This window comes from Hemitrygon akajei, chromosome 8, assembly GCF_048418815.1.
Source record: "Hemitrygon akajei chromosome 8, sHemAka1.3, whole genome shotgun sequence".
Classification (NCBI taxonomy): Eukaryota; Metazoa; Chordata; class Chondrichthyes; order Myliobatiformes; family Dasyatidae; genus Hemitrygon; species Hemitrygon akajei.
In genome coordinates this window covers 83,423,150-83,449,672 of record NC_133131.1, presented here as the reverse complement: position 1 = coordinate 83,449,672, position 26,523 = coordinate 83,423,150, and the positions used below count along the sequence as shown (strand labels likewise).

General features: G+C 39.9%; 1 protein-coding gene across 1 annotated transcript in view; it reads left to right on the top strand.

Annotated features, from left to right (window-relative positions):
* LOC140732022 (histone deacetylase 9) overlaps nt 1-26,523 on the top strand; it is a 471,024-nt gene that overhangs the window by 386,794 nt on the left and 57,707 nt on the right. The window contains exon 12 of the mRNA XM_073054104.1: nt 1,776-2,030. Within this exon, the coding sequence (XP_072910205.1) occupies nt 1,776-2,030 (255 nt within the window). The remainder of the gene's footprint in view (nt 1-1,775; nt 2,031-26,523) is intronic.

Genomic DNA, 26,523 nt, shown 5'->3' with positions numbered 1-26,523 from the left:
GTCTTTCACTGTGCGATAGGTTTCAATTAGGTCACCCCTCATTCTTCTGAATGCCAGTTAATACAGGCCCAGAGCCATCAAACTCTCTTTATTTTCATGTACCTCCTTTGAACCCTCTCCCATTTCAGCAGATCCTTTCTTAGAAAAGGGGCCCAAAACTGCTCACAATACTCCAAGTGAGGCCTCACCAGTGCTTTATAAAGTTTCAACATTACATCCTTGCTTTTATACACTCGATATAAATGCTAACATTGCATTTGCCTTCCTCACCACAAAATCAGCCAGCAAAATAAACCTTTGGGGAATCCTACACAAGGATTCCCAAGTCTATTTGCATTTCAGATTTCTGTATTTTCTCTCCATGTAGAAAACAGTTAACCCTTTCATTTCTTCTACCAAAGTGCATGACCACATTCTACAGAGGGTGTATCGATAACATCCTGAGCAGCTGCAATACTGCCTGGTTCAGGAATTGCACCATCTCGGATCGCAAGACTCTGCAGCGGATAGTGAGGTCAGCTGAGAAGATCATCGGGGTCTCTCGTCCCGCAATTATAGACATTTACACCACACGCTGCACCTGCAAAGCTAATAGCATTGTGAAGGACCCCATGCACCCCTCATACAAACTCTTCTCCCTCCTGCCGTCTGGGAAAAGGTACCAAAGCATTCGGGCTCTCATGACCAGACTGTGCAACAATTTCTTCTCCCAAGCCATCAGACTCCTCAATACCCAGAGTCTAGACTGACATCTACATCATTTATTATTATATTGAAATTTGTCCTCTACTGTGCCTATTGTCTTGTTTGTTATCTATCTATTTATTATTGTACTGCCCTGCACTGTTTTGTGTACTTTATGTAGTCCTATGTAGGTCTGTAGTCTAGTGTAGTTTTGTGTTGTTTCATGTAGCACCATGGTCCTGGAGGAATGTTGTTTCGATTTTACTGTGTAATGTGCCAGCAGTTTGTGGTCGAAATGACAATAAAAAGCAACTTGACTTGATACACATCCTAGCACTCTAAAAAGCCATCTTGAAGGCATTCTAGAAATTCCCTCTCTGGGAATCCAGCACCAACCTGATACTCCCAATCTACCTGATTATCAAATTCCCCCATGAATATTGTAACATTGCCCTTTTGGCATGCATTTTCTATTTCCAATTGTAATTTGTAAAGCACATCCTTACCACTGTTTGGAGGACTGTATTTAACTCCTATCAAGATCTTTTTACCCTTGCATTTCCTTAGTTCTATCCACAATGATTCTACACCTTCAGACCCCATGTCACCTCTTTCTATTGATATACTTGAAGGACAAATGCTTGACAAATGGTGAAAGGGGAATTGTGGGTTAAATGAATATCTCTTTCAAAGAAGCGAGTTAAGGAAGAATGGCCATCTTCTGCATTATATAAGTCACAGAAGATCTACCCTTCCTACGATATTTTAAAATATATCCGTTTAATAAAATAATATAGCTTAATTATCATTATTATTCTTTTAGATTTACACATAAGGGTTAATTTTATGATTTTGCATTTTTGCTTCTAACTCTGTCAAACAGCAAAATTCACACAAATCCATAATACAAGATGCTTTTAGCCAAAGCATTCTCCAGGAAGCTGACGCTCACAAAATGAGCCACATAGTAATTATACATATTTTGCAATAGTGTAGACAGGCGGAAAAGATTTCCCTTTTATTATTTTGCAGTAAAATGAATCATTTGTGCCATTTAAATAGTTATTATTGAAGATCTTTATTTTTTGCAGACACTTTCCAAACCCCATGTGCAGCTTCAACAGCCGGAAAGGCACCCAGAGGAGACAGAGGAAGAATGCAGCCAACAGCAAGTCATACAGGAGGGTGAGGGGCCTCCCTGTGGTAGCAACAGGAGCAACAGCAATAATGTCAATCAGAGAGCAGCAACATATACTGCACAGGTGAAAATGGAGCCGTCAGACAACAGTGATAAGATACAACTAAGGCAGAATGATCCTGTGGAACAGAGCGCAGTTTTTCACCAGGTAAGTGAAGGATCATGTGACCCAACAGTATCCAAAAATGAGAAGATGCAATAGTGAGTGACCATTGTCAGTACTTTTGTCCCTTTCGTAAGTAGCAGATTCAAACTTACTGAATTATTTAGATCTGTACGTTAGAAGTGGATTCCATAATTAGAAGAGCAAACAGGAGGTTCTGTGGATATGAAAGAGACACCCGAAATGGTATGGTGCCCAGGATGGTCAAGGATAAATCAGATCATGTCCACAATATTCTAAAGGGTGACAGGGAACAGTTGAAAATCATATAGTATATATATTGGTACCATTGATATAGGTAGGAAAAGGGAGTAAGTCCTGAAGAGAGAATATAGTGAGTCGGGCAGAAAACTGAAAAGCAGGACCTCTAGGGTAGTAATCTCTGGAGTGATTCCTGTGCCATGCACCAGTGAGGGTAAGTATAGGATGATTTGGCAGATGAATGCTTGGCTGAGGAATTGGTGCATAGGGCAAGGTCTCAGATTTCTTCATCCCTGGGATATCTTACGGTGAATGAATGACCTGTACAAAAAGGACAAGTTACACTCAAACTCAATGAGGAACAATAACCTTGTGGGCAGGTTTAAACTATTTTGGCGGGGGGGGGGGGGGTGGGATCTGGACTGATAAGGCTGAGGAAGGGGCAGTTGATGTACAAGCAGATACAGTGTGTAGTGAGACTGTGAGGAAGGACAGGCAGATGATAGGGCAAAATTGCAGTCAGTGGTATGAGTTGTGGTGTAGTGGGGGGAAAATTGAAAAGAATGATGAATACAGGACTGAAGGTGTTAAACTTGAATGCATGTAGCACAGTTAGAGATGGGCAGGTATGATGTTGTGGGCATCACTGAGTCATGGCTGAAAGAAGATCACAGTTGAGAGCATAACATCCGAGGATACACATTGTATTTAAAGAACAGGCAGGTAGGCAGAGGGGGTGAGGTGGCTCTGTTGGTAAAAAATGAAATAAAATCCTTAGAAGCAGGTGACAAAGGATCAGAGATTTAGAATCCTTGTGGGTAGAGTTACGAAACTGCAAGGGTAAAAAGACCTTGATGGGAGTTAGACACAGGCTTCTGAACAGTTGCCAGGATGGGGGGCACTAATTACAATGGGAGATAGAAAAGGCATGTAAGAAGAGCAATGTTATGATAGTCATGGGGGATTTCAATATGAAGGTAGGTTTAGATATTCAGTTGGGTGCTGGATCAAGAGATAGAATTTTTAGACTGCCTTCGAGATAGCTTGTTAGAGCAGCTTAAGGTTTGAACCTACAAGGAGAAAGGCAATTCTGCATTGGGTGTTTTGTAATGCACCAAATTTGATTAGGGAGCTCAAGGTGAAGGAACCCTTTAGAGACTGATCATAATATGATAGAATTCATCCTGCAGTTTGAAAGGGAGAATCTAAAGTCAGATGCATCAGTGTAACAGTGTAGTAAAGGGAATTGCAGAGGCCTAAGAGAGGAGCTCACTACAGCTGATTGGAAGGGACGCTAGCAGGGATGATGGCAGAGCAGCAATGGCTGGAGCTTCTGGAAGCAGTTTGGAAGGCACAGGATAGATATATCCCAAAGATGAAGAAGTATTCTAAAGGCAGGATGATGCAATCATGGTTGACAGGGGAAGTCAATGAGAGCATAAAAGCAAAAGAGAGGGCGTATAATATAACAAAAATGAGTATGTAGTCATAGGATTGGGAAGGTTTTAAAAATCAACAGAAGGCAACTCAAAAAGCATAAGGAGTGGAAGCATGAAATAGGAAGTTAAGCTAGCCAATAATGCCACAAGTTTATTGAGATATGTAAAGAGTAAAAGAGAAGCAAAGCTGCATCTCAGTTAAGTAAAGGTAACTACAGAGGCAATAAGAGAGGAGCTGGCCACACTTAATTAGAAGGGGACACCAGAAGGGAATGATGGATGTTGTGTACTTGGATTTTCAGAAGGCTTTGTGATGACTGAAGTTTCTGGGCGTAATTCGGAGGATGTGGGATAGAGGACAAGGCAACTGTGGCCGATATGGGAAGTCAAAGACAGCATATAAACAAAAGAAAGGGCATGCAATATCACAAAAATCTGTTGGATGCTAGAGGATCGGGAAGCTTTTAAAAACCAATGGAAGTCATCTAAAAAAAAACTAGAAAGGAGAGATAAGATTTAGTATGAAGGTAAGCTTGCCAGTAATATAAAAAAGGGTGCAAAAGGTTTTATTTTCAGATATTTAAAGAATAAAAGAGAGGCAAGAGTGGACATCAGACCACTGGAATGGAAGAAATGGAGGTACAAAGAAATGGTGAAGGAACTGAATATGTATTTTGAATCTGCCTTCACTTTGGGAGACACCAGCAGTATGCCAAAAATTCAAGAGTGTTTGGGTGCAGAAGTGAGTGTAGTCTCTATTACTCGAGAAAAGGTGATAGGAAGATCTAAAGGTAGATAATTTGCTTGGACCAGATGGAGTACATCCCAGGGTTCAGAAAGAGGTAGCTGAAAAGATGTAAAGGCATTAGTGATGTAAGAATGACTAGATTCTGGAATGGTTTCAGAGGACTGGAAGTTTGCAAATGTCATTGCACTCTTTAGTAAGGGAGGGAGGCAGAAGAAAGGAAATTATAGGCCAGTTATCCTGACTTCAATGGTTGACAAAATGTTGGAGTCGATAGTTAAGGATAAGGTTTTGGAGTACTTGGGGACACATAATAGTCAGTATGGTTTCCTAAAGGAAAAATCTTGCCTGACAAATCTGTCAGAATTTTTGGCGGAAATAACAAGCATGTTAGACTATAGAGTCAATGGATGTTGTGTACTTGGATTTTCAGAAGGCCTTTGATAAGGTGCCGCATATGAGGCTTCCTTAACATCATAAGAGCCCACACTATCACTGGAAAGATACTGGTATGGATAGAAGATTGGCTGACTGGCAGGAGGCAAAGGGCACCTTTTCTGGTTGGCTGTTGGTGTCCAGTGGTGCTCTGCAGGGGTTGGTGTTGGGACTGCTTCTTTTCATGTTATATGTCAATGATTTGGATGACAGAATTGGTGGCTCTGTGACCAGGTTGTGGACAATACAAAGATAAGTGGAGGGGCATGTAGTGTTGAGGAAGCAGAAGGTTGAAGAAGGATTTTGACAGATTAGAGGAATGGGCAAGAAAGTGACAGATGGAATATAGTGCAGGGAAGTGTATGGTCATGATTTCCTGGAAAGAGTAAAAGTGCAGACTATTTTCTAAAAGGGGAGAAAATTCAAAAATCATGGATGCATAGGGACTTGAGAGTCCTTGTGCAGATTCCCTAAAGGTTAACTTGCAGGTTGTGTCGGTGGTATGAAGGCAAATGAAATATTAGCATTAATTTCAAGAGGATTAGAGTGTAAAAGCAAGGATGTGATGCTGAGGCTTTAAAAGGCATCAGTCAGATGACACTTGGAGTATTGTGTGCAATTTTAGGCCCCTTATCTAAGAAAAGATGTGCTAGTGTTGGAGAGGGTCCAGAGGAGCTTCACAAGAATGATCTGGAAATGAAAGTGTTAACACATTAGGAGTATTTAATGGCTCTGCGTCTGTACTCACTGGCATTTAGAAGAATGAGAGGGAAATCTATTCAATATCAAAAAGCCTAGGTAGAGTGGATGTGGAGAGGGCATTTACTATGGTTGGGGATTCTAGGACCAGAGGGCACAGCCTCAGAATAGAGGGACATACATTTAGAGCAGAGATGAGAAGGAATTTCTTTAGCCAGAGGGTAGTGACTCTGTGGAATTCATTGCCACAAGCGGTTATGGAAGCCAAGTCACTGGATATATTTAATGTGGAGGTTGATCAGTTCTTGATTAATGAAGGCATTAAAGGTTCTGGGGTCAGGGCTGTTGGAGGTGGGGAGAGGGTTTGGAAGGCAGGAGAATGGCATTTAGAGGGATAACAAATCAGCCATGACGGAATGGCGGAGCCTACTCAATAGGCTGAATGACCTAATACTGCTCCTATGTCCTACGATCTTATGGGCTTATGTATCTCAAAGCATTTTTAAAGCAAAATTAATTTAATTCTTTAAAGATGGCATTTTATAGAACGATGATTTTGAGTATTGCTGAAGCACAGAGTATTATCGCACCTTAAGATGGTAGAGCTATAGTAGATTCACTAGGTAGGAAAAAATGTGTATTGGTGGGTGGTGTTGAATAAGCCAGGGAAACAGTTGTTATTCCGCATCTGTATTATGCTAATATGGTGTCAAAGTGTTAGATCAGAGAGGCAGTGTGGCTGATTCATATGACAACATCAACTTTAAATTTATTGCTGTTGGAAATATTGCCTCTGTCTCCAGTTATCACTTTTATCCTGACTGTTACTTACTTTTTCTCTGATTGCATTAATTTGCATATAAATTATAGCTTGTGAAACTTCCCGAAGTTAACAGTGGGTCCCATGACAAAACTTACTGCAGAGCTTGAGATTGCAGGAAACTTTACATGTGCAGTGTAGTGCCAGAATGAAAATGGCAAGCAGGGCCTTTTGGGACTTCCTACAGAGCTTGAGATCGTTAGGATCAGTAGGCACTTGGCAAAGGCCAATATAAATAAATTAGGTGTAAGCATGGCAGCCATTGTGGAAACAGCAATTGTTAGAGCTAGGGTCCTCAGCTTCCTCACTGGAAGACCTCAGTGCGTGTGGATTAGAAATAACTTATTTTAGGGAAGAGTTCTCTTTGCAATTGCATCAATATGCTGGGCACAGGATAGGTCTTCAGAGGTGTTGACACCCAGGAACTTGTCACTCCTCACACTTTCCACTGCTGATCCCTCGATCAGGACTTGTGTGTGTTACCTCAGCTTCCCCTTCCAAGTCCACACATCAATTCCTTGGGCTTATTGACATTTAGTGCAATGTTGTTGTTCTGACACCACTCAATTAGCTGATCTATCTCACTCCTATACGCCTCCTTGTTACTGTCTGAAACTCTGCGAATAATAGTTATCTCATCATCAAATCAATGTTGTTTGAGCTGTGCCTAACGACACATTTGATATAGAGAGAGTAGAGCAGTACACATACATCCTTGGGATATACCAGTGTTAATTGTCAGGAAAGAGGAGATGCCATTTCCGATCTACACTGACTGTGGTCTCTCAATGTGGAAGTCAAGGATTCAGTTGCAGTGGGAGATACAAGGCCCAGGTTTTGGAGCTTACTGATTAGTACTGAGTGTATGAGAATGTTGAATGCTGAGATGTAATTAATAAACAGCCTGATGTAGGTTTTGCTATTGTCCAGGTGATCCAATGCCTAAAGGAGAGCCAGTGAGATTGCATCTGCTGTAGACCTATTGTGGCCATAGGTAACTTGTAACATGTCCGGTCCTTGCTGAGGCAGTGCTAATTCAGGGCATGACCTAGTTCTCAAATCATTTCAACACAGTGCATGTGAGTGCAACTGGATGATAACTGTTGAGGCAGCTCACCCCGCTCTTCTTGGGCATTGGTGTGATTGTCACCATGCTGAAGCAGTTGGGAACCTCCAACTGCAGCAGTGGGAAATTGAAGATCTCCTTGAACACTCCTGCCAGTTGCTGGGCACAGTTTTATAGAACCCCACCAGGTACACCATCAGGGCTTTACTCCTGCAAGGGTTCACCCTCATGAAAGAGGTCCCGGTGTCAGCCTCCAAGACAGAGATTACAGGGTCACAAGATAGAGCGGGGATTTGCACAGGTGTAGTTTTATTCTCTCTTTCCAAGTGTGTACAAAAGGGTTTCAGCTCCTCTGGGAGTGAAGCATCACAGCCATTCATGATGTTGAGTTTCACGTAACACTTAGCATCGAGCAGAACCTTGATGAATGTGTGGACAGCATAGAATAGACTAAAAGCTGGAACATGTCTATATTAAGAAAAGGTTGTGCAGAAACGTTTGAGAGTTTGATAAGACAACACTTGCAGTATGGGTGCAGTTAACATCATCTAGTTAGAGGAAGGATGTCATTTAGCTGGAAAGGGTACAGAAAGATTCAAAAGGATATTTCCAGGACCTGATTGCTTGAGCTTTATAAAGTGAGTTTGTATTGGCTGGGTTTTTTACCCTGGAGCATTAGATGTTAAGGGGTGTCCTTATAGAGGTTTTTAAGATGGTATAGATACGGTGAATGATTATAGTTTTTTATTCTTCAGGGTAGGAGAATCTAGATAGCATAGATTTAAGGTGAGTGGGGAAAAGGTTAAAGGGGGCCTAAGGAGTAACTTCTTCACACAGAGGAACGAGCTGCTGGGGGTAGTGGTAGAAGATAATTCAGACACGATGTTTAAAATATATTTATACAGGTACATGGCTAGGAAAATTTAGAGGGATATGGGGAAAACAACTGAAAATGGGGTGAGCTCAGCCAGATAACTTGGTTGCTGTGGACATGTTGGGCCAAGGGGCCAGTTTTCATGCTGGGACTTCATCACAAGATGGCTCTTCACACAACATTTTCTCAGAGGTTGTTTCTGCTGCTGCACTTGTCATAAAGTTCAGGCGACCAACGATTAATTGTCTTTATACCTTAGGGAATGTTTAAGAGCTTCTGATACTGAGAAACTGCCCTTGAAAAGGAAAAGTAAGTGAATAGTTATTGGACTTTCCATTTTCTTTTCAAGGAGGTTCCAGTACACCATATAGGTTTTCTGGTCACAGTTGTGTCATGACTTTAAAAGCATCTGAATTTAAAAAAAAATATTGCAACAGTCAACAATTTTCACATTCTGCTAGTTGTCATATAAGTGGTCTAAGATTGAGTCAGAATCACTTGAAGACTAAACATGCTCTTTTACTTTGCTTTGGTCAAAATGTATTCATATAAAACTTTGATGGAAAATAGTCTGATCAAATTTCATGTGCATTTACCACTGATGAAGTGAAAGATTATATTTATTATCCAAGCGTTTCCTAAGTCTTGTTTATCTTGAATCTCATAGCTTCATGTTGGCATTGAAATAGGAGAGAGACCTTGTTTCCCATGGGCATAATTTTTGCTTCATTCAATGTTCAGATTTCTGTTACGTGCCAGATACAGGACTGTACAAAATTGTTAGGCACCCTGGATTTTTTATGTGGTTTCAAATGGTATGGCCTCCAGAGAGCCTTGATCTCAAAATCAATGAGGCTGTCTGGAATTACCTGGAGAGACAGAACCAAGCGAGACAGCCAAAGTCTGCAGAAGAACTATGGGCAAGTTCTCCAAGATGCTTGGAACAATCTACCTACCTACCTACCGATTTACCTATAAAACTGCATAACAGAGTACCTAAGTGAATTGATGCAGTTTTAAAGGTAAAGGGTGGTCATACCAAATATTGATTTGATTATATTTTTAACTGTTTACTGCACTTTCTAGTTTTTTTTTGATATTTAGAAACGTTTCAATATTTTTGAAAGCAACTTTGCTTTACAGAATTCTTTTTATATGCGCCTAAGTACTGTTAAGATTTGTGTAAGGTTTTGAATTATTTTTCCTCACCATTTATAGTGACTGGGAAACCATTCTATCCTTGAAGCTGAAAATCATATTTGGATGTATGTTTGTACATAAATGCAATACAAGAAAATAGGCCTTTCTTACCCCTCTTCATGTCTCTTTCCTCCACGTGGCAAGTCCTTACTCTCAGACAACTATTGCCTTGAATTATGTGCAGACCACAGCAACAGTTCATATATGCTTTTCTATATTGGAAAACATTTTCCAGTAAAGTAAATGGGTGGGTTGTTGAATGAAAATTTGAAACGTTACTTGAACTGTTGAAAGTATCTAGTGTATCCAAATTTACCAATTACTGTTATTCTCAAAAATTATATTTGTGCATAAACAAACAGTTATTCAGTAGCTTTGTTTGAAATCATAATTTGAGTAATAATTTATTTGCATTTAGATTAGGTTGCAGAGGAAGGGAAAGATGAAGCTGCAAACACTCTTAAAATAAACAAAATGGGGTGGTGCAGTTGCATAGTGGTTAGTGCAATGCTTTACAGTGCCAAGTGCAAGATTGGGTTTCGATTCCCACTGCTCTCTGTAAAGAGTTTGTATGTACACCCTGTGACTATGTTGGATTTCTCTGGGTGCTTCAGTGCGACCCATATTCGAAAGATGTACAGTTATAGTTTAGCTTAGTGAATTGTGTACTATCTTTGTTCTGGAAGCATGGGAACATTTGCAGGCTGCCGAGAACAAACCACGCTGAGTTGATTCACAAAATGATACATTTCACTGTAATTTTCAATGTATATGTGGGAAATAAAGCTAATCTTTTAGTCTTTTAAAATTACTGAATACATGCCTTGGAGAACAAAAGGTCACTGTTGCAGTGAAATAGAACTCACTTGTGGGATAGGATGTGGATATTGAAGTTTGCAATAAATTGTGGTTTTCTCTGAATGGCAGATTACATGTTGGGTCTCTGAAGCCTGGAAATAACAGCAGGGTTAGGGATGAAGACATGATAAGGACAGTGTGGAAGAGGTAGAAACTCAACCAAGATAATAGTTTGGATATGAAATCAGCAGCTACAAAGTAATATAGTCCTGATTTTGTACTGATGCTCTTAAGCTGGACGAAACCTTTTGCTCATACCATACATTCATTGTCAAGTGGGAAATAGCTAGAGAAGAAGTAAAGCTTGTTATAAACATAAACGTAGAGGTTTCTCATTTTTCACGGGTGACTTGTAAAGGTACTGTACATAATACAGATGATAAAGAATAGCAGAGTGGAGTTATGTGGCACTGGTGGAACCAGACAAAGGAATGCGAATATGTAGGATTTTTCTAACCACTATGCTACCAGTTGAACTGCATGTTTAGGTGCAGACATGATGTTCCACCTTTATGTATGTGAAATATTGTATTCAATTGGGCAGGAGAGTCATGTGATGTATCTCCTCTGCATCAATATGTCATTATTACACACACAGGTCTTGCATCTTAAAGTCTTGATGTGTTAAGAGTATACATGTGCTATCTTGTAAATTAACCAGAACTTCCTTTTGGCCATTCTTGCTGCATTGTGATGTACTTGTGAAGACATTACAAATGTTAGGTTAGAATGAGCAATGATTGTGATTCAACTGTCCTGGTGGCAAGGCTAACTTGAAAAGAAATCTAAGATCATAATCAAATGTCTACCTGAAATAGTAGCCTACGAATTGTTTAGTAGGGTTGCAGTTGAGACTTAAACAAGGTTACTGACAGCATAGTATTAAATCAATAGACACCAAATTGTTACTGTTTAAAAAAAATAGGGATTCTGCATCAGATGATGATCTGCTGAGGAATAGATCAGTGGCATTCAGGAATGGAAATCCAGGAGGTCCAGGTATGTTCTCCAGAAAGCCATCTCACCTGTGCAGTGGCAATTCCAGACCAACTGGAATCAAAGAAGGATGCTCAACAGCTATAGCAGGACGTGAATGCCACCATCACCGACAAAGCAGAACTAAGCATCATAAATGACAAGATTTCACTCCCAGTTGAGCTCAATACCTTTTATGCACGTTTTAACCAACAGAACATGAAGGCAACTTCATGAACTGCATTCCCCCCCCCACCCCCCACCCCCCCAAGGTTCTGCAGTTCAGCAGAGAAAGTGGAATGGTTCTGTTGGTAAAAATTGACAGCAATCCTTAGTGAGATGTGATGTAGGATCAGGAGATATAGAAACCTTATGAGTAGAGTCAAGAAATTGAGAGGGAAATTACCCTGATAGGAGTGATAAACAGGCCTCTGAATAGTAGCCAGGATGTGGAGTACAAATTACAACAGAAGATTGAAAAGTCAAGTAAGAAAGGCTATGTTACAATGATCATGGAGACGTCAATTTGCAGGTGTACTAGGAAAATCAGGTTGGCACTGGATCGTAAGAGGAACAATTTATAGAATGCCAACTGATTGTCTCTTAGCTAAACCAAAGGCAATGCCTATATCAGGCTGCTGTTGAAGGTTTCCTTTCCAGGACTGCCGCATCTATTCCAAGCCTGAGGATTTCCTTTTTGGTACAGCCACATCTGTTCCCAGGATGAAGCTTTCCTTTCCAGGACTGTCAATTTCAACAACTTTGCTTCAAATTTCCACCCTACCTTAAATTCGCTTGGTCCATTTCCGACAACTCCCTCCCCTTTCTTGATATCTCTGTCTCCATCTCTGGAGACAAACTGTCGACTGACATCATTTCTAAACCTACCAATTCCCATGACCATCTTGACTATACCTCTTCCCATCCTATCCTGTAAAAATGCTATTCCCTTTTCTCAATTCCTTCGTCTCTGCTTTATCTGTTTCCAGGGTGAGGCAATTCTTTCCAGAATATCAAAGATGTCCTCCTTCTTCAAAGAACAGGGCTTCCTTTCCTCCATCATTGATACTGCTCTCACCAGCGCTTCCTCCATTTCCCAAACATCTGCGCTTACTCCATCTTCCCACTACCTTAACAATGATAGGGTTCCTCTTGTCCTTATCTACCACCCTACGAGCTTCTACATCCAACACATTATCTGCAACTTCCACCTTCTCCAAAGGGATCCTACCACCAAATCAAAGATTTTAAAAATCAACAGAAGGCAATTAAAATAGCAATAAGGGGATGAAAGATGAAATATGATGGTAATCTAGCCAATAATATAAAAGAGGATATCAAAAATATTTTCAGGTATATAAAGAGTACAAGAGGGGCAAGAGTGGAAATCGAAACTCTGGGAAATGATGCTGCAGAATTAGTAATAGGGAGCAAGGAAATGGTGGATGACCTGAATGAGTACTCTGAGTCAGTGTTCTGTGAAGATACTTTCAATATGCCATAACTGGAAGAGAGTCACAGCAGAAGTGTGTGTAACTGCTATTACTAAGGAATAGGTTCTTGGGAAGTTTCTTCCCTTTTGCAGTTACACACAGAAATGTCTGAAAATGGATAAACCACCTCAACCGGATGGACGACACCCCAGGGTTCTGAAAGAAGTAGCTGAAGAGATTAAGAAGGCATTAGTAGTGATCTTTCAAGAATCACTAGATTCAGGAATGGTTCCAGAGGACTGGAGAATGACTACGGTAGTAAAGTTACAGGCCCAAATAAAATGTAAAGCAGGTATTTCAGCTATTTCCTCTTCTTCACGCAATTCATTTCTTTACAGTCACTGTCAGAATTCCTGTTTTTTTCTTTCCATACTGATGAGTGACATCAATGATGGAAAAATGCAAGGAATAGGTTTAAACTGCATTCCCTGGAATGTAACATGGCCTGTGTGTGATTCTTTGGAAGTATGCCAATGTTTGTTTTCGACCTTCTGTTAGTCCTTGAGAGACTATTCAAGTAAGAACAAAGGATTGTGAGTTTATTTTTCTTTGTATCTGAGTGTATACTCGAGCAAATATATGATTAAAATGATATATGTTGTATATCAGGCCCAACAGACGTGGAATAAAAACTATATTGATTTAAAGACATATTTATTTAAAGTATAAGATGTTCAATAGAACTCGGCTATTTATCTGCTAAGTAAATGGGACAAGCAGCTGTTAACTTCAATGCCTTAGACAGAATATGACATTCCATTTTAGATACATTACTTTAAAGTGGGTGACAGGATGATGGAAAAGAACTTGCAGGTGAATGAGAAGTTTTAATGACGATAAACGCTGAGAGTTGTGAGCTGCAGTCATTAAAAATGCATTGAAAATTATGAAATCGTAAATAGGTAAAGATATTAGGAGAACTTTAAACTCCAAATACATTTTAGAACTGGGTTAGCTGCGACAAGTTATAATTAAAAATTGTAAATTTGAACCATGCCATGCAACTCCCTGAACCCACTTGCTTTCAGCTTTAACTGAGGTAGATGGATCAATCAACATCTTAGGAGGTGGGTTGCTGGTTTAAATATTCAACCGAAGTTGCATATTGTCTTTAACATGGAGTGGCAGGGTTTACAAAAATTTTTTTGGGGGGTTTTGGGAAATCTGCAATGTGAAGATGGGGGAGATAAAAGTAATTGCTATCAAAAATAGCATGTACATTAGGAGAAGCAGGAGAATTTTTCCCGAACGCAGCAAGTAAATCTCTTTTCCAATCTCTGGACCACTATCCCATTCTCCTGTCATCCTGTAATTAGATCTCTCCCAATGACTGGAAATCCCTTGGAGTGACCAATCACAAACATTTATTTTTCCCCTCACTCTGAAAGACCTCCACCAACCTTCCATCATTGGTCTTGGATACTTATTTGATCCCTGTTGTAATAAATAGTTCTTAAAAATTAAGACACTCCACAAAATGCTTGTGACGTTTACTATGAAGACCTCTAATATAGCACTTCTTGCCTGTTAGGGGGCCAAACTTGCCCAAGAGATTGTCTTTCAGTCAGAAAAAGTGTTAAAGACAAATATCAAAGTTGTATTGTACATGTATACTTTGACAATAAAATGAACCTTTAAATACAAATCTACACACACTTTGGTATAAAACATGATACGGTGTTCTGAGAAACCGCAACTCCCCATCCTGATCTAAATTGCACCCATGATTGAAGATTCTGCTTCAGAAATCATTAGTCCAAGAATTTATCTTAGGTTCAGCCCTGTCTCCATGCATTTGGCTAATCTGAGATAACTCAAGGAGAGATTTTTTTTTAAATTTAGAGATACAGCACACCAACAGACTCTTCTGGCCCAACGAGCCAGCACTGCCCAATTACACGCAAGTGTCCAATGAACCTACTAACCTGTACATCTTTGGAATATGGGAAGAAACTGGAGCACCTGGGGGAAATTCACGCAGTTACGGGGAAAACGTACAAACTCCTTCCAGGCAGTGGCAGGAAATGAGCCTGGGTTTCTGACGCTATAATGGTACAATACTACCCACTGTGCTGCCATGCCACTGTCACAGTGCTAAATGTTTTAGAATAAATTACACACAAATGTGCAAACTTCATGAAATCATAAAGCACTACAGTACACAAACAGGCCCTTGAGCCCATCTAGTCCATGCTGACCTGTTTTTTGCCTTGTCCTATCTACATACATCTGGTCTACAGCCGTCCAGGCCTCTCTCATCCATGTACCTATCCAAACTTCTTTTAAATGATACAGTTGAACCTGCATCCACCACTCCACTGGCAGCTCGTTCCACACTCTCACCATCCTCTGAGTGAAGAAGTTCCCCCTCATATTTCCCTTAAATATTCCACCTTCCGCCGAAAGCCTATGACTTCTAGTACTAGCCTCACCTAACTTCAGGGGAAAAACAATGCATGAATTTACCTTGTCTATACCTTTCATAATTTTGTATATCTCTATAAGATATCACTACATTCTCCTACACTCCAGGGAATAAAGTCATAATCTAATCAACATTTCCATGTATCTCAGGTCCTCAAGTCCCAGCAACATCCTTGTAAATTTTCTCTGTATTCCCTCAAGATTATTGATATTGTTCTTGAAGGCAGGTGACCAAAACTGAATGCAATACAGTATCACATATTTGGCCTTATCAACATCTTATGTAACTTCAACATAACATGCCTACTCCTGTATGCAGCAGTCTGATTTATGAAGGACGTTATGCCAAAAGTTAATTTTATTACCCTATCTACCTATGATGCTACTTTCAAGGAATTATAGATTTCTATTTCCAGATTCCTTTGTTCTACCTCACTCCTCAGTGCATAACTGTTCACCATGTAAAACCTATCCTGGTTGGTGGTGGTCCTCCCAAAGTGCAATACCTTATATTTAACTGTATTAAATTCAAGCTGCCACTTTCAGCACATATTTACAGCTGGTCCAGATCATGCTACAAGCTTCAATAGTCCTCCTTGCTGTCCTGTAAACCCTAGTCTTGGTCTCATAGCCAAATTTGTTGATCCATTTTACCACATTCTTATCTAAATCATTAAAATAGATCATAAACAACAACAGACACAGCACCGACCCCTGCAGCAGACCATTAGTCACAGGCCTCCAATCAGAGAGACAACCATCTATTACCACTCTTTGTTTTCTCCTGCTAACCAAAGCTGAATCCAATTTACTGCTTCACCTTGAATGTCAAGTGATTTAACCTTCTGGACCAGCCTCCCATGTGGAACTTTGTCAAAGTCTATGTCTGTCCACCACCTTTCCTTCATCAACCTGTCTCATAACCTCCTCAAAAACTCTATTAGATTGGTTAAGCACAAACTACCATGCACAAAGCCATAATAAAGAAAACCCTAATCAGGCCCAGTCTTTACAAATATTTAGATATCTTGTCCCTTAGAATAATTTACCCGTGATCTACATTTGGCTCACTGCCAGTAATTTCTTGGTTTATTCTCAGTGACTTTCTTGAACAATGGAACAACATTAGCTATCCCCCAGTTTTCTGGCACCTCATCCATGGATAAGGTGTTTTAAATAACTCTGTGTCTCTTGCAATTTCTGCACTAGCCTCCTGCAAGGTTTGAAGGGACACCTTGTCAGGCCCTAGAACAGCAAGCACCTCCTCTTCTACAATCCAGATATGGTCCATGGCCTCACTACTCTTATGCCTTGGTTCTGGAGATGTTGTATCTGTCTACTAAGTAAATACAAATGCAAACCATTCACTTAAGATCTCCCCCGTCTCTTTCAGCCCCATGCATAGATGACAGCACTGACCTTCAAGAGGAACAATCCTGTCTTTCGCTCTCCTTTTACCCTTAATATATCTGTAGAAGCCTATGGGATTCTCTTTCAGCTCATCAGCCAAAGCAACCTCATACCCTTTCTTTTAACCTTGCTGATGTGTTTTCACTGAAATAGAATTTATTTAAGGTGATCATCTGGCAATTTTGTAGGAACCCACCATCCATTCAATTAAAATAAAACAAATAAAATTACAATAAACTTTAAATTTGATTAACTTTAAGGTAATGAAATTATAGAAGCAAAAAACAGAAAATGCTGGAAATACGCAGCAGATGAGGCAGCAGCTGTGGACAGAAACACAGAGTTAAGGTTTCAGGTCAGCAATCTATGATTGGGTCAATGTTCTCCCTCTACAGATGTTGTGTGACCTGCTCAGTATTTCTAGCATCCTTGTCTTTATTTTATGATTCCAGCATCTGCAGTTTCTGCCTGCCAATGTCAAGCAATTCTGCTCTAAAATTCTGATATATTTTTCAATAAAAATAATTCCAATGGCCAGATAATTTCAATCAACAACGTTGAGTAAAGAAAAATAGAGTTTAAGTGCAAGCTTGTGAATTTTTCAAGTAAACAACAGTTGAAGTATTGTTTTGAGCTTCGAGAATTTTACTTTGCCTTCTCCCAATATCTGCTGAATTGAGGCTAATAGTAAATGTTTTCAGTCGATTGAGGTGAACATGATGTTTTCTAACTCTGTAGCATCTGAATCCAGATTCATTAGAGATTCATTGGAGCTGCCATAAGCTCCAATTATATCCCTAGGACCATATGTTTCACTGACATATGTATACTATTTGTGTGAATAAATTGCTCTCCTCATCTCACCACCTTAATTTGTGTAACATTGATGAGATGTCAAAAACCAGCGGATAATTGATTTCACTTTCACATGATTCTCACTTTAACAGTTCCACGGGAGATTTTATAAACATGAACTTTCCGACAGCAGAGAATGTAACTAATTAACCATCACTACAATTCACATATCTTTTTACATTCAGGACTACTCGTTATTATTAGAACAGATTGAAGGTTGATATCTTCAGTAGGTATCAGTGAGTGTGACCTGCCATTTAAATGTGTTGTTAAGTAGCAATGAGTCACCTCAAATTCTTCCCCCAGAATGGATATATTCATCTCGGTCATAACCCAGTTTAATGCAATGTCAATTCCACAAAGTGGATATATTTGGATAAGCCAGAATTTCACATCTGGATTTATACTCACCTTTGGGCTTCAGGAATATCATTTTTTTTTCTTGACCAGAATAGCCCTATGCTCCTTGCAGAGGAATGTCTTGTCAGGGTTGCTGCTGGAATCATAACAGTGATCTCTATATGAAGATTATGTTAGGCACGTCAAAGAAATGAAATGTGTGCTCACGCTTTGGACTTTAACTCAATAAATTTGTCAAGCAAACCCACAATGTCCTTGAGATTTTTATTTCTTTATATTTTGCAATATTATAACCCAAAAATATGTACTGTTATCATTAGTCAAGCCACAGATGACTGAATACTCAGATATTTGCAGAGAATAAACATATTTCAAATTCTGGGCCACCTTTTGTGTATTTCAAATCTGGAAATATGCGTGCTTTACTTACTATGAAAACACATTTGAATGGAAAAATTAAGTGACTTAGTAGAATTATGCCGCTTTCTGCTGAATTTCCATCTGCTAGAACATTGTCTTTATTCCGCCATTCCCCGTCTGAGTTCACATTTATTGAAAGTGATTTTTTTTTCCGCTTGAAGCTTTGTTAACTGTTTGCATGAAAATGCAATCTTTAATCAAAACGTCAATCACCAAAACAGAAGTAGGCACCTTGAGCCCTCATCAATGGGCCTACTACTTCCATAACCATATAACCATATAACAATCACAGCATGGAAACAGGCCATTCCTGCCCTCCTAGTCCGTGCCGAACTCTTAATCTCACCTAATCCCACCTACCCGCACTCAGCCCATAACCCTCCACTCCTTTCCTGTCCATATACCTATCCAATTTTACCTTAAATGACACAACTGAACTGGCCTCTACTACTTCTACAGGAAGCTCATTCCACACAGCTATCACTCTCTGAGTAAAGAAATACCCCCTCATGTTTCCCTTAAACTTTTGCCCCCTAACTCTCAAATCATGTCCTCTCGTTTGAATCTCCCCTACTCTCAATGGAAACAGCCTATTCACGTCAACTCTATCTATTCCTCTCAAAATTTTAAATACCTCGATCAAATCCCCCCTCAACCTTCTACGCTCCAATGAATAGAGACCTAACTTGTTCAACCTTTCTCTGTAACTTAAGTGCTGAAACCCAGGTAACATCCTAGTAAATCGTCTCTGCACTCTCTGTAATTTATTGATATCTTTCCTATAATTCGGTGACCAGAACTGTACACAATATTCCAAATTTGGCCTTACCAATGCCTTGTACAATTTTAACATTACATCCCAACTTCTGTACTCAATGCTCTGATTTATAAAGGCCAGCGTTCCAAAAGCCTTCTTCACCACCCTATCTACATGAGACTCCACCTTCAGGGAACTATGCACTGTTATTCCTAGATCTCTCTGTTCCACTGCGTTCCTCAATGCCCTACCATTTACCCTGTATGTTCTATTTGGATTATTCCTGCCAAAATGTAGAACCTCACACTTCTCAGCATTAAACTCCATCTGCCAATGTTCAGCCCATTCTTCTAACCGGCATAAATCTCCCTGCAAGCTTTGAAAACCCACCTCATTATCCACAACACCTCCTACCTTAGTATCATCAGCATACGTACTAATCCAATTTACCACCCCATCATCCAGATCATTTATGTATATTACAAACAACATTGGGCCCAAAACAGATCCCTGAGGCACCCCGCTAGTCACCGGCCTCCATCCCGATAAACAATTATCCACCACTACTCTCTGGCATCTCCCATCTAGCCACTGTTGAATCCATTTTATTACTCCAGCATTAATACCTAACGACTGAACCTTCTTAACTAACCTTCCATGTGGAATTTTGTCAAAGGCCTTGCTGAAGTCCATGTAGACTACATCCACTGCCTTACCCTCGTCAACATTCCTCGTAACTACTTCAAAAAATTCAATAAGGTTTGTCAAACATGACCTTCCATGCACAAATCCATGCTGGCTACTCCTAATCAGATCCTGTCTATCCAGATAATTATAAATACTATCTCTAAGAATACTTTCCATTAATTTACCCACCACTGATGTCAACCACTAAAATTACTAGGCTAAAATGTAAATGTGCCCACCACATATAACAACACCCACACTCTGTATAGAATGTGAAAATACTCCATCTTTCTCTCTGATTTCCTTATGAGCTCTTCTTTCTCCTGCTATTCTCACACAGTTTTAGCCACTTGAATTCCCACAATTGAAATGGTCCCCGAACTCTCTTTTATCCCTGAAGCACAAAATCAAGCCCTCTGAGCTTCTCACTCCACTGGTGTGCATGCAGGACAATCTGTTTACAGGCTAACTGAAGAGTTCAGCTGTCAAGACAAAATTCATAGGACTGCTTTTGGCCAGAAGATTAAATGATTAGAGGAAATTGCAGGTTGAGAAGATGGTGGTCTGATGCCTTTTTACTGTCAATTAGATGTGAAAACCTCTGCAGCTAATAGGGAGAGCTGTTAAAATGAAACTTGACTGAGCTCCTTATGCTGTGCTTCAGCAACAAGGTTATTCCACACAGGTAAGCAGGAAATGACTTATAGAAAGAGGAAGTAAAAATGAATCATGCAGTCGTGAATGAAAAGAATCCAGTGAAGGAATGAAAGAAGAGTAGAGGACAGGCGCTAATACTTCACTGTGAGAGTTTTACAAAATAGTAGGAAGAAATCATTTCTTTGAAAATAATTGTGCTAGGAACTTCACTAAGTAAGTCGCAGATTTATGGGTTCATGTTTTTATGGTACTAAGATATTTTGTTTCGAGTACACATTTTTTTTCCAATATTTTTATTAGTTTCTACATGGAAGAATACGGAGTACAAGAAAGTATGTATAAAAGGTCAAAAAAGATTTTTTAAAAACTACCAATTACATTATATCTGTTCATAATAACAATCTCAATACTCCGTATTCATGTAAGTTAATCAATAGTTATATTGAAGTATACTAAGTTATTACAAAAAATTAGAATCTAACCCCTACCAAGACCAAAACTGTTTATTAAGGAGAAAAAAAGGTAAATACCTTCTCATATAATAAAAATTAATAATAGCCAACAGCTGAATTTAAACAATGAGTTGAACGTTTTGTAAATAATTCAGAATAGGTCCCCACAATGTTTGAAAGTCTTGACGAGATTCAGAAATTGAACAATGAATCTTCTCTAAATCTAAGCATGACATAACGGCACATAACCATTGAGCATGAGCAGGAAGAAAAACATCTTTCCATTTAAACAAAAGCGTCCTCCTAGCTATAAGAGAGCTAAAGGCCAAAATATGTAAATCAGATGCCTTCAGCTTAATATCTTGTCCTGCAACAATACCGGATAGGGCCGTCAGAGGGTTAGGCTTAAAATTGACTTTAAAAAGTAAAGAAATTTAAAAAGTAAGGAAAAGGAAGGAAAGTAAGGACATTTTAAGAGAGTAACAATGGATATAAAATTGTAAATATGTATGTGTTAGTCAGTGACTGGAAATCCACTTTTCACATGAGATTACATTTATAACACATTTCAATAGGTACACTTGTTGTCAGAGAAATGTATACAATATACGTCCTGAAATTCTTTTTCTTTGCAAACACCCATGAAAACAGAGAGTGCCTCAAAGAATGAATGACAGTTAAATGTTGGAACCCCAAAGCCCCCCCCCCAGCTTCCCCCCCATGCACAAGCAGCAGCAAAGCAACAATGCTCCCCACCCCCACCAGCAGAAAAGCAACGGCACTCCCCCACCAAGCACTCAAGCATGCAGCAAAGCATCAATAACGACACAGACTTGCAGTACCCCCAAGACTACTTGTTCACCCGGTATTTGACATTCCACAGGTTCTCTCTCTCCTTAATAAGTGATAAAAAGATGTCCCTGTTTCACAGTGAGAGAGGAGACAACTCACTGACTTATGGTGTAAAAAGTCCGTTGCGTCACTTTTTCCGAGCTCTGTGCCCAAAGAACTTGGGTCTCTGGGCACACAGGCAGCAGCCAGCTCACTGCTTGCGATCTTCCGTATCCCACGATGCACCAGGTGGTGGCATCGACCTTGAATCCGCCTGCCTCCAGAGCCACAAAAATCCAGCACACTGAAGGCGCACTGGTCTTCCAGGCCGCATCCTTGGCATATTGAAAAGCGGCCGGTTGTAAGACCCTGAGAGCAGGTCCCATTTCTGCAAAGAAGCGAAGTCAATGTGTAATTCCAGGTCAGAGTCTTCAAAAGAACCTTGAAAGGGAAAAACAGAGATATCAAAGATAGAAATAGAGCTGTTTCCGAAGATGCAAACAAAGGAGTCGCTGATAGGCGCCACCATCTTCCTACACTCCACCTCCAATGGGATTGTTTTGTCCCATTGAGGCAGGAAAAGGATGGTAGAGATGAAGGAGCCATGGTTTAGGAAGCATGATTGCACAAGGCACAGGGCACTAGAGAGCTACAAGGTAGCCAGATAGGAACTCAATATTGGACAGAGGAGAATTAGAAGAAGACATGAGAAGCCTGTGGTGAATAGTATTAAGGAAAAGCACAAGTTGATCCACACTTTCGTGAAGAACTGCAAGATGACTAGAATGAGGGTAGGATCAATTAGGGATTAAAGAGGAAACATGCTCTCTCTAATCCAGGCAGCATCCTGGGTAGGAGAGGTCCTTAATGAATACTTTGCATCAGTTTCCTCCAGTGAAAGGGACCTTGATGAATGTGCAGTCAGTGTAGGACAGGCTGATATGCTGCAACATGTTGATGTTAAGAAACAGAATGCGCTGAAGCTTTCAAAAAACATTAAGATAGATAAGTCCTGAAGGCTGGATGAGATATAACTCAAGGAATTTCCCTGTGGGAAATATGGGACTTTGGTGATGATCTTTACATCTGTATAGGCCACAGGAGCAGTACCAGGCAACTGGAGAATGGCAAGTGTTATTTGTTTGTTCAAGATGATAAAAGGGATAAATCTGGGAATTTTATACCAATGAGTCTTACATCAGTGGTGGGCAACTTATTGGAGAGGATTCTTGGGGACAGGACTTATGAGCATTTGGATAAGCATAGTCTGAGTTTTGTGAGGAGCAGGTTGTGCCTCATGTGCCTGATTGAATTCTTTTGAAAGTGACAAATATATTGACAAAGGCAGAGCAGTGGATGTGATGCATATGGATTTTGACAAGGTAAGGCATTTGACAAGGTTACCCATTGTACGTTCATTCTGACAGTCAAGAGGCATGGATCCAAGGAAGCTTGGCTGTTTGAATTCAGAATTGCCTTGCTCACAGGAGGAAAAGGGTGGTAGAAGGTTCTGTCTGGAGGTTGGTGGGCAGTGGTGTTCTGTAGGGATCTTTTCTCCGACTCCTGCTTTTTGTGAATTTTGTAAATGATTTAAATGAGGAATTGGAAGGGTGGTTAGTAAGTTTGCAGATGACATGAAGGCTGGTGGTGTTGTAGCTTTCAACAGGACATTGATAAGATGCAGAGCTGGACTGAGTTCAATCCCAAAAAGGGTGAAGTGATAGACTTTGCAAGGTCAAGCTTGGTGGCTGAATACTGGGTTAATGACAGAATTCTTAACCATGTATGAAAACAGAGGGATCATGTCTATAGATCTCTTAAAGTTACAGTACTAGTTGATTGGGTTGTTAAGAGGGTACAGTATATGGGGTGCTGACCTTCATTAGTTGGAGGGAATTAAGAGCCATGAGCTAATGTTGCAGTACTACAAAACTCTGGTTAGATGACGCTTGGAAAATTTTATTCAGTCTGGTCATCTCATTATAGAAAGAATGTGGAAGCTTTAGATAGGTATGTAGAGGAGATTTACCAGGATGATGCCTGGATTAGAAAGCATGCTCTATGAGAGTATGTGCGCACCAGGATTTTTCTCTTCGGACAGAAGGAGAACGAGAGGTGGTTTGAGAGTTATACACAATGATAGAAGGTAGCAAGAGCCCTTTTCCCAGGGTGGAAATGGCTAATCCAAGGGAGCATAACTTTAAGGTGTTGGGAGGAAAGTACAGGGGAATGTCAGAGGCAGTTTTTCTTTATAGAGAGTGGTAGGTGCATGAAATGTGCTGCCAGGGGTGGTGTTAGAGGCAGATACATTAGGGACGTTTGAGAGACTTTTTGTTAGTCACATGGATGGAAGAAAATTGGAAGCCGATATGGGAGGGTAGGGTTAGATTGATGTTCGACTAAGTTAAATTGTAGGCACAACATGATGGGCCAAAGGACCTGTACTCTGTTGTACCGATTGATGTTCTATATTCAATGCTCCTGACTATGAATCTAATGTCAACTGCTTCTCAGAACATGTATCAATAATTTCATCCTTGTTGTATGAATTAATTGTGTGATTTGATACAATCCAATAGTGAATCATAGAAAGAAATTAATGCTAATTTGATGGAAGACTTTCTGCTGTCACCTTCACAGTACAATAGCTCCTGTTTGACTGCTCCCAACTTATGAATGAACCATGGGACTTATTGCAAAATTTCAGTGTTAAAAGAAAGAACAGAATACGTTTGAGAAATTAGCTTTCTTGATTTAAATAGCATCCTAATGAGAACACTGGTCCCATGATATTGAGTCTAAATCAATTGGCAAACTTCATTGCCACAAGACTTAAAGCTGTTTCAATCATAAAGCAGTGGATCTCTTAGCAAAATATAATTGCATTATGAAGAGAGTTCTGGAAGTAGATAGCATTAAACAGCTCCTGGAGTAAAAACAACTTAAGCTGCAGACAACCTAAAGCTTACTAAAATAAGTAACAGATATCTCAAAAATTTATGAGGTAGAAAGAGGCAAAAATTAGTTTTTATTTTTAAAACATGGCAGCTGTTAGAATTCAGTGAAATTTACACGAACTAAAATAATAGTGCTAACTAAGCACTTCTCCACTGAGAGGGTCACTTACATTTGCAAGGAAAAGCACAATATTTAAGATGATTGCACATTGTGAAGTGTTTTAAATTACAAAATTAAATATTATCCAGAGGCCTGTTCAAAAGAATGGGAATCGATTCATCAGATATCCCACAATACTTCCAACTTAGCATGCTAAAGAAGCAGGAACTGGCACAATTCTGCGGCAAATGTTCTGTGGTTTACCCAAGTTTATTATTACAGAGTCAGGGTGGGGGATTTGTTCATGAGGGAGAAGACATGCATTTCTGTGGCCAGGAGTGAGATCCCAAAATGGCAGGTTGCCTCCTATGTATCAAGACCAGGGATGTATTGAACCAGGCACATAATATTCTGAAGGGGAAGAAGGAATAGCTAGAAGTTATAGTACATGTTGGTACTAACAAAATAGGTAGGAAGAGGGATAGGATGCATAGTGAATTTAGGAATAGGAAGTTAGACAGAAGATTAAAAAGTGGGACATCTAGGGTTATATTCTCAGCATCAACCCAATTGCATTTGCTAATGAGTTTGGAAATGAGAGGGTAAGATACGGTGTTGTTCCATGAGTCACATGGAAGACGTAAATGGGAAAACCTTTATTGTTCAGGAGAGAGAGTCCAAAGGGATCCAAAAGAATCTCACTTAACCTGTCACAATGTTTTATACTTCTTCAACACAAAGATAGCAACAAACAACTAACTAGAGTTTCAATTGCTGTAACATTTGCAATTTAGTCAAGTAAATTTACAGACTTCCATACTTACAGTGGAGCACATCCCAACCAGCAGAACCCCTTTGAATATGAAGGAACAGCTTCTTCCCCTCTGCCATCAGATTTCTGAATGGAATTTGAACCCATGAACACTACCTCAAGGTGTTAAACCTGATTCTGATTCTGAATTTTCAATCCTGGTGTCTGTTCCTAAAGCCTTGCTCTCAACTCCAGATACCCAACGTATACCCTTTTTGTTACAGTGTTGGGGGATGGATCCATGAATATGCAACCAATCAGAAAGTTAAATGACAAACCAGATCTGTCCTGAACTGTGCATGGACAGCAGCAGGATAGTAGCATTAACTGACAGGGATAATAATTTATCTGTTGCCTTTTGCTACATAGGTTCAGTGGAACAGTGATGCTCTACACCCTTGATTGGTGTAACTAGCCACAAAGTATCAGTTGTAAGTTAAATTGTATACAAGTGTTATTTCTGGTAGACTGGTTCTCATGCTAGTTAGTCCATAATTTTGCTACCCATGATTACATGGTCCCAGTATGATCTTTAACACAGCGAAGAGGGCTCTAGATATTCCGATGATTGGGATCACTTCAGGGTTGGTATGACCTGTACAAGAAAAATGGATTGCACCAAAACCTCACAGGGAGGTTTGTTTTCACTATTCCTGGATGTGTAAACTAATTTGACAGAGCAGTGGGCAACTCAGTAAATGTCTGGCAAATGGAGAGGTTTACTGAATGTAGGGGATAAGTTAAGCAAGTCCAATGGGAGAGCAGACAGGGGCATGTTAGAGAGCTTGGGAGGGCTAATGGGCTCAGCTATCCCTTTAATGCAAAGAGCCTCAGAGATTAGTCAAATAAGTTTAGAGCAAGAGTTAATGCAGAATCATGATATTATTTTAATCTCAGGAGCATGGTTATGGGAGAGATAGGACTGGCACTTAATATTCCAAGGTATACTAGC